The sequence below is a fragment of the Lichenostomus cassidix genome, chromosome 3 (genome assembly GCF_008360975.1).
Source record: "Lichenostomus cassidix isolate B80296 chromosome 3, HeHo_3.0, whole genome shotgun sequence".
In the NCBI taxonomy this organism is placed as follows: Eukaryota; Metazoa; Chordata; class Aves; order Passeriformes; family Meliphagidae; genus Lichenostomus; species Lichenostomus cassidix.
This window is the reverse complement of record NC_139483.1, coordinates 106,850,037-106,862,298: the sequence shown is the minus strand read 5'-3', so window position 1 is coordinate 106,862,298 and position 12,262 is coordinate 106,850,037. Positions and strand designations below refer to the sequence as shown.

The window sequence follows — 12,262 nt, the reverse complement described above, 5'->3', positions numbered from 1 at the left end:
AGAGGTAGAAAATAAGAAGGAGGGAGATTAATAAATTACCCCCACAACATTTGTGACCTGTTCAAAGATCTCTAAATTAGGTTTCAGCTTGCTGTCCTCATCAATTGTGACCATTCAGGATGTTTATGTCTCACATTCCCAATTTTTATGAATCATGAAATTAAAAAGGAAATCTAATAAAGCTCTGTTTTTTGAGTACTGAATCAAAACAAACCAATACCCAAAGATTTAGATTTATCTGTTAGATTACAGGGTTAGTCAGGTACAGTGGGATTATATTGACCATTAAGTGAAAAATAATTCATACAAATTTTATTCTGCTAAAGTACTCAACATTGCTGTAGCACTAACAGGAAATTCATTAGGATCTTGATAGTGAGGCCTCAACACTTTTTTGATGAACAGTGTGTGTTGCTAATTGGCTTTGATTGGCTTAGTCATATCAGTAATTATCTGCTGATTAACTTGATTAAATTAATTAAAGTGTCTGCATATTTATTGCCTAAGTGAGTGAAATCTGACAGATGCACTGATTCAACTGTAGGCACCACTGCTGTGGAAAAACCAAAATTTCTGCATTAGGGGGATATCCAACATTTCTTCCTTTCCATTTTAGAATAAAAGAGCTGAAGTATCCAAACTCTTGTCAGAACTAAACATCAAAGCTGGATTTAGCAATGATGAATTCTAATGACCAAACATTCCCTGCAGAGCTGACTGGAAGCTGCCCTGGTCTCTGCAGCACCTCACAGAGGCTGCCCTTCTTGTGTTCAAAGTGGAAATGCTCTCCCACAGGCTGCCCTCCTGAGCCAGATGGCTTCTTTCAGAGGCACCACAATCTTTGATCCTTGCTAAATTAGTGGAAGCTGGGAGCTGCATGACCACATTTCAACACAGTTGTCCTAGGTTGCAATATAGATGTATTTAAGCATTCTATTACCACCAGCTGTGGGCCGTTAGCTGCTATCACCTGCTAATGACCCACTCAGGATGACAGACAATGGGCCATCAGGGACCCACCATGTGACTCATGGACTTATCTCATCCCATTGTGGAATGCTCTGCCCAGGAGGGAGGAACCAGGTGTTCCCACGTGGATATAACCTGGCCTTGGAACTGCCTGAGGGAGCCCTGTCTACTGGGTTCCCAGAGGACCAGAGCTACTACTGGATATTCAGCTGGAGACTAGACCTTCACAGGATCACCGCTTCAACTGGACTACTTCAGTTGGACTGCTACCACCACCCTAACAGGGTGTTAGGTTGTATCTGACTTTGTCAGTGCTTTTCCTTGTATTATTTCACTTATTTTTAATTTCAATCTTGACTTGTGATCTCCCACTGGTTTGTTTTCAAACCAACACAACAGTGAATAAAGCTTGGTGATGCAGCCTGCACCAGAGGACCATAGGGACAGTAAATGACTAAACTATCACTGCTTTGGAACATACTGGGACCACTCTCAAATACAGCAAAGACAAAACATCTTGTCTATTTATTTTTTTAAATTGTATCAAATATTTTCCTCTGTTTGTAAAAATTTCCCATCAGTAAAAAAGACAAAAATTCTTGGCTAACAAAGCTGTTCCTGTTAGATGTCACTGGTGATGAATTTGTGGCACCTGATTTAACAGAGATATTGGGATGTCTAATATAACAGCTATAAATAGCAACGTTTTTTCTTACCAGGTATCAAGTGCAGTCTTATATGTTCACTGTCGACTCCCTGTCCGATGCGGTTGACAAACTTGCAATATGCCACCAACTCTTTCCCTTCACTACATTCTTTTGCTGTATAATTGTACATGTAGCAAAACAAATTGTCTTTTCGCTTTTTCACTGTATGGATGGATGGATGAAGACAGGTTAGCACAGATTTGGGTTTAGTCAACTACAACCAACAGAATGTGTCAGCAAAACCTTTTCTGTGGGTACTAGGAAAAAACCAATTTTCCTTTGTGAAAACACTCCCTCTCTGCATACTGATCTCTGTGTCTTACTCTCCCCTTAATAAATCTGGCAGTTGCTGCATGATCAATACCTTTTCATTTACTGGAGGATGAGCAAATCCTTCCCAAACCCTCTTAACTGTGCAGGAACTGAAATTTGATTTGGAAATAATTTTTGAGAATACTCCTCCTGCCTCTACCACAGGTGTTTAATTTAGGCTGGGATACTGTTTTGCTGTTCTTTTGAGCTCAGGATCTGTGCCACACTCCCACTGGTTTTCAGAATGTCTGTGCCTGAGGGTTAGTCCCTGGCTGCAGTCTCTTCCAACAACATCTCTGCCTTTTTCTTAGCTACTGAGGGACTCCTCAGTCTCCTCAGCCTGTTGTTTTTGCACTCCTGCATGTTTTTTTAGTTATTTTTGGTAGATCATATTTGCTTTTTTTCCAAGTAACTGTTTTATAACTCTCTTGAAAACTTCTAATATATGGCAACCAACTATTTTGAAAATTTAAGTATATAAAAACATGTCAGGGAGTTTGCAGAACTGAATTTGAACACACAGAAGCTTAGGTTTTTGTATTGTTAAAGACACGCCCCCTGTATCCTCAAAGAAAATGGAACAGGTTTTTGAATTGCATTCTTAATGAGTTACTCAAAATTTTTCATGAATTAGTAGATTTTCCTGAGTAACGTTTTCTCAGTACTCATTTTAAAAAGTGTCAGAATGGAAGATTAAAGCAGAGAAAAGGAGTTCAGCAATTTTCAATCTGAAGAAGGGTCAGGATGCCTACTTCTCCTTGCCTGGCAAGTCAAATCAAACGTTGAGTTTACCTATTATGTATTTATCTCTACAGCAGTGACTGCAGTTCACTATTAATCCCAGCCATGTTCCCCAGGCATGCTAACCATTCTAAAACAAAGTCCATTTCCCTTTTTTCACACCCTCAGAAGTACTTCTGGGTTGTCACGAAAGCAGTAAGCATGACTTGTTTACACAGCCCTAACTGAAAACAAAAAACCCAGAGACTGGGTTGTGACATAGAATGAAACTAATGATTCTGCAAGTTTATTGTGTCTTACCAACTTGAAATTCATTTTGTTGAATCGTAAATGTAACCCTGTAGTCTCTCACTGTCTTTGCAGTTATGCAGCACTCGAGGGCTTGTGGCACTTGGCACCGGATTGATGCTGAAATGGGGTCTATCAGGATGTTCTGCTTCAGGGGCAAGGAAATCACCTCGATGGTCACATTGGCAGAACTCTCCACGTTTTTCTGGGAGAATGTGCAGACGTAGGTGCCTAAAAGAAGTGATAAAAAACATGTCTCAGTCGACAGAAGTGCTCCTCTGCTTTTGCATGGCTGTGAATTCTGAACAAGTACAATGCTGCTGGCAACATCAAGCCTTGCTGTCATCCAACACTTATAATTCTAACTGTGGGTGCTTTTTATTTACTGTGGCCAGACTTCACAGTGATTTGCAGGGCTAGGGATACTGTAAATGATCTGGTACAGAGATTTTATTGCCATTGTAGCCAACGAGTCCATATTCACTCACCTCCCCAGTCCTGTGTGGCAGACTTCACTGTGAGCACAGATGTGGCTGGGAATTTGCTATTTTTGATGCACGAATCACAGTCTACTGTTTTTGTGTCATTTCCAGACTGGATTTTCCAACTGATACTGTCATAATTGCTCACATCACTTTCACACGTTACATTGAACGCATATCCCTCGGAAACTGTTGAGTTTGTGCTTGAAGATATTGTTACATGGGCTGAGACAACACAGGACAAAACACATTAGTCAGTCACTTTTAATCATTCACTTGCAAATTCTGTGTGCCACAGAGGCCATTTTTACGTGTTAAAGAGCTGCCAAAAGTCCCTGCCCCTCACCTTTACGGAGGTATGTGACTCTGATGCTTTGAGTGCGCCTGGCTCCGTGTCCAGTCTCCATCTCACATGTGTATGTGGTCACTGCACCTGACTTCTCAGCTGGGCACAGGGACTCCTGGATGTTGAGCCGGTATTCAGTGCAGTTTCCACTCAAACTGGATATTCCTACAGAGAAATAAGCATTCTTTGAAGGGCTATGGATGCCCAAAAATACCTCTGGAAAGCACAAGCTATTACTCCAGCTAAGGAAACCTTGGTGGGTTTGTATGTAATTGACAGTGGGGCACTTTTAACTCGTCATTGCTGAAGTTCATTCACATCTTTCACCTTGGCAACACTCAGCACTGTGCTGAGATTCCTCCTGCCAGAACCAGTCAGAAAGAAACAACATTGCTTGAAAACCTCAGGGCCAAGCAAAATGAAGAGTATTCTGGTTAAGCTTCATTATGGATGATGTTTACAGTGAGTAAAAGTAATTAAAACAGGAGTAAACACTGCAGATTTTAATGTAGTCTAATTCTGAAATAAAAATTTGCAGGTACTTGACAGTCATTCAACTTTAAATGTGAAGACTGCTGGCTTAGCTGTGAGCACTAAAGCTGTCCGATGCTGCAGCTGACATGAGAGCAGAGCAGAGCTCCTGGGGAAAGCCTGGCCACAGGGAATCAGGGGCAAAACAGCCCATTGCAGTAGGCCAGGATGCCCTCTTCCTGCAAGCACTCTGCACACCGGGAACTGTGCTCTGTGGAAGTGACTGTGTGCGTGAGCTTTAAAGATTTTTCTCTCATTTTGCTGTCCTGGTTTCTGCTAAATTTCATTTACAGGAAATAGCTGAAAATAAACAGTTACTTCAAACCCATAAAATATTAAGAGGGCAATAGACCGTTTAGGACAATGGCTCATAGATGTTTATGAGCATTTCTGGTCATGTTATTTTGTAGCTCTTTGTGGCACATTTACTCAGTGCATTATTAACTCATTATATTGGAAAGCTTTATGGGATGCCTCTGACTCAACTGCTATGTGATGTATCACAGCCACAGGTGGAGAGGGAAGCTGCTCATATTGAGCTGTACTGCAGCATGTGGCACACAAAAGGTCTTTGTACACCAAGGGTGATTCTGGAGGTAGCAGTAGAGACTGATGCACTCATCCTTGCTCTCAAAATTAGACCTTACAGAAATAAGCTTTTTGGAAGAAGCTGGTGTGCTGCTGGTCCAGGCAACTGTTTCCATCCAGGACAGCACAGTTTAAGGCATCAGTGTATGGAGATGCCCAAAACCCCACTGGCACCTGCACAACACACACAGTCAGTCCTTCCCCCTGCCACTCACACCTTTGGAGTGAGTACACCCTGTATTCATCCTAGGACTTCGGGGCAGCCAGCTAGGAGACATTTGAGCAATGAACAAAGATAGCAGGTGAAAGAAAATCTTCTGTTAATCTTACCTGTAATGTTGATTGTTCCATTTACTTTCCAGGAAACCTTAAGTGATTGTAAGTGTCTGTCAATGCAACAGGACAGCACAAGACCCTGCACTTGTATTTCAGGACTGTTACATGTGACATCGATGTCCTCAAAGTTTGGAGTGATATGCAGCGGAAAGACAGATATTGTTTCTGTGGCGATGTGTATGTCTGTGTGAGACGGACTGCTCCTCATGAACGTGCAGTTATAGGAACCTGTAAAGCATAAACAGCAGTTTTGCTGGGTTTGCCTCTATATTTGGAATTAGGAGATACTTCCATGTCTAGTTTTCACATGTCCCTGATCTGCAGTGGCTCTGCTACTTGTTGATCAATATGTACTCTCAGGTCACCTGCAGAATGCTTTCTGCAGACTCCTGGTACCAGATGTATCTAGATAAGTGTTGATGGGCGCTTGAGAAGAGACCAGTGTTCTTGGACTGAAATACTTAAAATCTGGCTGTGTAGGTGCTTTTGGGATGAGTATATTACCCACAGTCCTTCTGGCAGCAGTATGGCATGGTAAAAAGTTTCCTACACAGAATGGGCGACAGAGAGGTGCCCAGGTGGACTCCACCAGAACTGGCCTTAGAGTGTAGGCTCTTAAACTGCTCCAAAGACAGCAGAGCATTTGTCACAGAATCACAGAATATGCTGAGCTGGAAGGGACCTATAAGGATCACTGAGCCCAACTCTTGACCCTGCACAAGACACCCCAAGAGCCACAGAGTGTGCCCAAGAGCATTGTCCAAACGTTTCTTGAACTCTGTCAGGCTTGGTGCTGTGACCACTGCCCTGGGGAGCCTGTTACAGAGCTCAACCACCCTCTGGGTGAAAAACTTTTCCCAGTTATCCAAACTAAACCTCCCCTGACTCAGCTTCGTGCCATATCCTTGAGTCCTGTCGCTGTCACCAGGGAGAACAGATCTGTACCTGCCCCTCTGCTTTCCCTCATAAGGAAGTTAAAGACCACAGTGAGGTCTACCTGCAGTCTCCTTGAAGCTGAACAGAACAAGTGATCTCAGCTGCTCCTCACAAGGCTTTCCCTCCAGACCCTTCACCATCCTCGTGGCCTCCTTTGGATGCTGATAACTTGATGTCTTTTTTGTATTTTGGTGCCCAAAACTGCCTCCAGGACTCGAGATGAGGCCTCCCCAGCCCAGAGCAGAGAGGGACAATCCCCTCCCTTGCCCGGCTGTGGATGTTGTGCCTGGTGCCCCCAGGACAGGGTTGGCCCTCCTGCCTGCCAGGGCACTGCTGACTCATATTCAACTTGCTATCAACCAGGACCCTCAGGCCCGTTTCTCTTTATCAGTCACTCCCTTAGGCATTAGTCCCCTGGATGCAGCCAGGCTTAGTTTTGAGACTGGCAATCAGAGCTCCAAACTTCCTACAGATTTTAAGTGGGTTTCCCTTCCCCACTGGGATAGCCAAGTGAGCAGACCACTTACATAGGAGTGGACACACTAAGGTTCAGGGCATCCTCAATCCAAACAATTCTGGAAGTTGACACCCAGTCATGTACAAACACTTCAGCCAGTTCACATCTTACTGGCAATGCCAGTCTGTATGTAGATCATTAATGAAAACAACAGGAAAATTAGGAGGGAAAGTGTAATTTTCACATTTCCTCTAGGAAAATGCTACCACTGCATTTATCTTTGTTTTTTTTTAGAACTAGACACACTAGAGATTTGCATCTGTTGTTGTAACAATGGAAAATCATACCAGAATCCTTCGTTGTGACGTTGGTAATTTTGAGAGTTGATCTTCTGGTTGCTAAAACAGTCTCTATTGAATGCCGGGAGCTGTTTGAGATGCTCTGGTCAAAGTGATACCAGGCTGCATGGGCAAATGTTGAATTTATCTGACAGGTCAGTCTTACTCTGTCCCCTTCAAAAATGTTCGAGGGTTTCACTGTGAAGATTGTCTGATCTAGGAAGACAGAGAGCAAGGTTCTGCATTACTGTCACTTCATCTCACATTTTTCTGGTGTCTTTCACAGGGATCCCAGGTGCTTCACATCACCTGTAGGGCACAACCTCTGATTCAAGTCAAGGGATCTTCCCTCAACATACTCCTTTAGTATCTTTTTCAGCTAAAGATTCCAGAAGGTTTTATGCAGAGAGCTAGAAATATTATTCTTACTACCACTACCTTCTAATTGGATAAACTGGGAGAAGAAGCAACCAGGTTGAAGTAATCCTCTGAGACAGACAGTCCAGCACTCAGTGCACCGAGAGCACAGCCCCTCCAGGGCACTTGATCAGGCAACTGAATTGTAACACACTGTCCAGCAGCAGCGTGGAAAATGTGCCAAGGAAGCCAAGGGGAATGTGTTGTCATGTTAAACTTCAAGAGTTTTTTGTTTTGCTTTGAAGATTAGGAAGTGCTGGCAGCCTGACATGCTAAGAGCTGTCTCAGTTCTGAAGATGAATTAAAGGTGTTTAATCTCTCTGCCCTGGACACATCACATCAGGGATCATTAAAAATCACTTAAGCTGGGAAAAAAACCCTAAGATCACCAAGTCCAACCAATAACTGAGTAGTGGAGTAGTTGGAAGGTTTTTCACGGGAGGTACTGCATGCATGGTCCTCTCATGAAGGTGCTAAGCTTTGGTGACACAGGATAAAATGAAAAAGGCAAGAAATAAATCATTCTTGAAAGTCCAGTACCACATAATCAACAATATAGGGCAGCTACATGATTCAGGCTAAAAATACTAAAGTAAATGTTGAAGAAAAGTACTGAGAGCTTTAAACTTACTAGTTATTATTCTTGTGAAGGTAGAATGATTTAGCTGGTATGATGAATCCAAAAACTGTGGTACAGCTCTGTTGGAATCTCCAAGCTGAGTGAAGCTTGCTGCTCCTGCTCTCACTTCATAGTTCACAAAAACACTTCCAGGGCTGAAGAGATACAAGAATGAGAGAAGCACCAGAATTAAATATCCATGTATATTAGTGGTTTTCTATGTTGTGGTGACCCATCTTGCATGGCTGGGAAGGTCTCACAGAGCTCTTCTTAGTACTCACGACTTGCTCTGGTATACAAGAAAGTTGTGCCACAGCTGTTCCCTAAAAATGAACACTTTTATGTGACATCTTCCTTGTCTGATGTTTATTTCTAGCAAACATTCCTTAGAAGGCCTAAAATACAGCTGCATTTAAATACATGTGGACATCAGCAATGTCTCTTTTATCCAAGGTTGTATCCAGAGTCCATGTACTAATTCATCTTCCTCATGGCCTAGGAAATGATGTTAGGTTTATTTGCATCCTTTTCCCCTTTAGGTGGAGCTCAGTCTTTTCCATAAAACGCTTTGATCTAGGTGGAGAATGATTACGTTTCTTGGACTTTTGCACAGTGATGAATTCTACTCGCCATCCTATTTCCGTGTTCATAGCTGGGCTTTGCTTTGCAGGGACTATTTTGTTACTCAAAATGTGTAAATTTGGAGTTGGTTCTAGCCAGAGTGAATGTAGCCTTTGCTGACTTGTGTCTGCTTGAGACTGGACAGAAATATTTATGTCTTCAGGAAAAAATGAAATTATTTACTTACCTGAAACCTGTTACTGTTGCCGATACAAAGCCTGGTAAACATCTGTAGCTCGCATTAAACTGTAAACAAAGACATGTGACATGGTTTAAGTCCTCTGTGTATTACTGCAGTGTGCTTAAAATAGGAAACTCTCCATTCCAGATGTGAGTAAGGACATGTAGCATATCTGATACAGCAGGCCTGGTGCTCTCCTGGTGTCATGGAATAAATTTCTGTTCATGGTTTCATTCCACATGTGCCCACATGGATTTAACCTGGGACAATTAATATGGGGTTTTTTCATGCTTTAGGTACAAAAGGTCCCTAAATACTTCCAACTGTATTAAAATGAATGGAAATATTGTCATTGCTTTCAATGGAGTCAGCTTTGGCCCACTTTGTAGCTCCCACTGCTGCACACAGAGACACTGACAGGCCACCCTCTATGCTAGGCACTTGGGGTAAACGCCATATGTCTTAGGGGGTTCTCTCTGTTCAGAGATGAAGAACTAACATCATTACCGCTTTTTCAAGGTCCCCTTTGTATTTTTGGTATAACACAGAAGAAGAATCCTTGAGATCATCTTGGAAATCTGTGTCGAGTCTGACTGACATATTCATTACAATGGGCTCTCCCATACCACATGAGTCTGTAAGGAAAGACATAAAATTAAATGGAAAATAATCAAAACCGATGCTTACAAGATGAAAATCTGTTGAAAATCTGATGAGATTAAATTTTCTTTGCCAAGGAAAGCTAAAGGTCCCAAAGGGCCATGGGAGTGACTCCAGGAGTTGAGGCTCCAAATGCAACTAAATGTCTGCAAGTGTTTGGGTCAAGGTGAGCCCATATCACAAGGAGAAGAGCTTTAGACCCTGTCTGCAGACTTTGCACATTCATAGGTGGTGTGGTAGCCAGGTCAGTCACGATGTGCTGTTTTATCACACCTTTTATCACTATTCTGACCTCTAACCAATATATGAGCTGCACAGCCATGAAGCTCTGCCCTGTACCTCCTTACCTTCAGTCTGGGGCTCACAGTAAGGTCCATAGAAAGGCATTTTCTGCACATAGCCACAGGGCAGGGCTGGTTCCAGGCTCAGAGAAGGGCAGGGCATCACATCACTGCACACCGTGCTTGGCCAGGCATATCCATTTTCACAGAAACAGCAGCTGCTGTCCTCACCACTGGGCAGGCAGACTGCAGTCAGACAGACAGAAATACCATGAGAATGGTAAACAGGGCATAGCTATTGCATGATAAATATTTATGTTTCAGTGGCTTCATGATAAGGATCTCAAAGTATTGCCCTTCTTGTGAGTTCACTTGAATGATGCCAAAATGATGATGATCTGACACCTTGCAAATCTTACTCTATTAATTGTAAATTACTAATCAGGAACCAGACTGATACAGGCATAAGTCTGATCAATTCCTATGAAGTTACTAAATGGAGATGTGAAGTCTGATCCTAAATATTTACCTGGCATACTGGCTAGGGTCCCATAATACTTTTGAGACTGGATATTTTTATTTCACCTGAGCTGAAAGCAAATGCATAGGCTTTTAAAGACTGTAAAAGGAAAGTCATTCAGAGTCCCAGTGGCTAGTGAGGTGCTGTATTGCTCTGTGTTTGTGTTTATTGCACTGACAGATGCCATGTGAGGGAAGGTAACACCATCACAAAGTGCTTTAAGGCACTAAAATAAAGAAACAAATTAAAAAAAAAACCCAACAAAACATTTCACTGTAACTTGTTCTGCTCTTAATGTCTCATTGTCAAAGTAAGATATTAACAAAATGATTTTCACACATTACACGTGACTCTGAAGGCCTTTAGATGATCCATTTGCATGTTGTTTTGGGAACTGCTGAACACTTCCTTTCACTGCTTTATGGGCCAGTGATAAGAAGGTATCAAATCTCCTCTGCTGTTGTAAATGCTTGGTGTGTTTGTACATCCTCCGCTGTATTATTCAGATGTGATGTTGCACAACCACAACTTGTGTAATAAAACCTGCCTGATATCTTGCCCTGTAAGAATAGGTTAAGTGAGGTCTATCTCATGCAGCCTGTCTCTGTCAGGGTCAGAGTACAGCCTCTCACAGCCATTTACGTCCCAGATACAGCAGGAGGGAAGTAAACAGTCTGATAACTGCTGTCACAGCTTCCTGAAACTTGAAAGTAACTCAGACTGCTTGTTACACAAACTGGAGCAAAATCCTTTGGCTCAGGCTTCCTCCGGCTATGTCCCTTCCTTAGGAAAAGAAAAGCATTCAGAGCTATTCCTAATGCCAACATTAGATAATGAGGAGTGGTGAGAGACAGATAAACAAATATGTTGTTGTGTGCTAGAGCTTCAGTCTTGCTGGGTCTCCCGGTAGAGATGGTTTGTTTTTTTTCTTATCATGATGGGAGGTAAAAATGGCAGACCTCAAATACTGACAAAACATTATACAGAATATATGAATCAATAAACAACCTACCTGTTGTAATGTTGATATTTGAAACTGCCATTTGTCCATTTGAAATATTAACTGGAACAGTAAGATTGATGTTTCTGAAATAGTCTTTGATTGGCTCCAGGTAAGATGAATCCTTCAGGCTTATTTCAATGTCAACAGTGTACTCCGGAAGAGGGAGGTCAAGAATAAGCACTGAAAGAGAAACAGAAACAGAACGAGACTGCAAAGCTGTGTTTGAGGGTAAATCCCAAATTGATGGTCTCCAGTTTAGCATTTGGGCTCTTTGTTGCTATTTAATGGTAGCTTAGTGTGGCATCCTGCTTAGGGAATCTTCCTGCTTCCCACTCAGCAGACATTCTGCCTCTGTTCCATCTGCTGCCTGTCCAAAAAGAGCCAGATTTCTTTGGTGTCAGAGCAATAGGAAGCTGACACAAATGGCATAAAATATTCATAGAATGGCTGTCTCATCCCTTCTCTCCTTAGAGTCAGTAAGTAGATAGGTTGCCAACCACGGACTGAGGCCATATAGAATTATCTTCTCTATATCTCAACCCATGAGTTTTCTCACTTTATCCTTCTGATTCTGTTCCACATCCCTCTGAGGGAGAGTGAGCAAGCGGCACTGTGGTGCTTAGCTGGGGTTAAACCACAACCACACCTCATCCTTGATGTTCCCAGTTCCGCACATCAAGAGATGCTGTCCCTAATAATGATTTCACTCTTGGCTTACCAGAAACCTGCTGTATTACCACACATTTGTGTACGTACTGTTTCGCTTCTGCCTTTGAATCTCTGGATGGAAGCTTTCCTGTTCTAGCGTGCTGTCAAACTGTGGGGAAAAAAACAAAAAGAGGGCTCTGTGAGAACAACAAAGTGAAGGTTTAGCTGCCATTGTCGGTGAAAGAAATTAGTGAAGAAAATACTGACATAGATAATTTTTT

General features: G+C 42.4%; 1 protein-coding gene across 6 annotated transcripts in view; it reads right to left on the bottom strand.

The window, feature by feature from the left end:
• The window catches only part of ADGRF5 (adhesion G protein-coupled receptor F5), a 47,219-nt gene that overhangs the window by 8,743 nt on the left and 26,214 nt on the right, over nt 1–12,262 (bottom strand). For 4 of the 6 annotated variants that reach the window (XM_085057019.1, XM_085057021.1, XM_085057017.1 and 1 more), the window contains exons 4-15: nt 12,090–12,150; nt 11,343–11,513; nt 9,877–10,056; nt 9,377–9,504; nt 8,876–8,934; nt 8,080–8,222; nt 7,041–7,247; nt 5,295–5,528; nt 3,846–4,010; nt 3,506–3,724; nt 3,030–3,248; nt 1,686–1,838 (exon numbers count right to left, since the gene is read on the bottom strand). In XM_085057019.1, the coding sequence (XP_084913145.1) occupies nt 1,686–1,838; nt 3,030–3,248; nt 3,506–3,724; nt 3,846–4,010; nt 5,295–5,528; nt 7,041–7,247; nt 8,080–8,222; nt 8,876–8,934; nt 9,377–9,504; nt 9,877–10,056; nt 11,343–11,513; nt 12,090–12,150 (1,939 nt within the window). Of the gene's footprint in view, nt 1–1,685; nt 1,839–3,029; nt 3,249–3,505; nt 3,725–3,845; nt 4,011–5,294; nt 5,529–7,040; nt 7,248–8,079; nt 8,223–8,875; nt 8,935–9,376; nt 9,505–9,876; nt 10,057–11,342; nt 11,514–12,070; nt 12,151–12,262 lie in introns of those variants that run through there. The other 2 variants (XM_085057020.1, XM_085057022.1) reach the window with 2 other exon arrangements.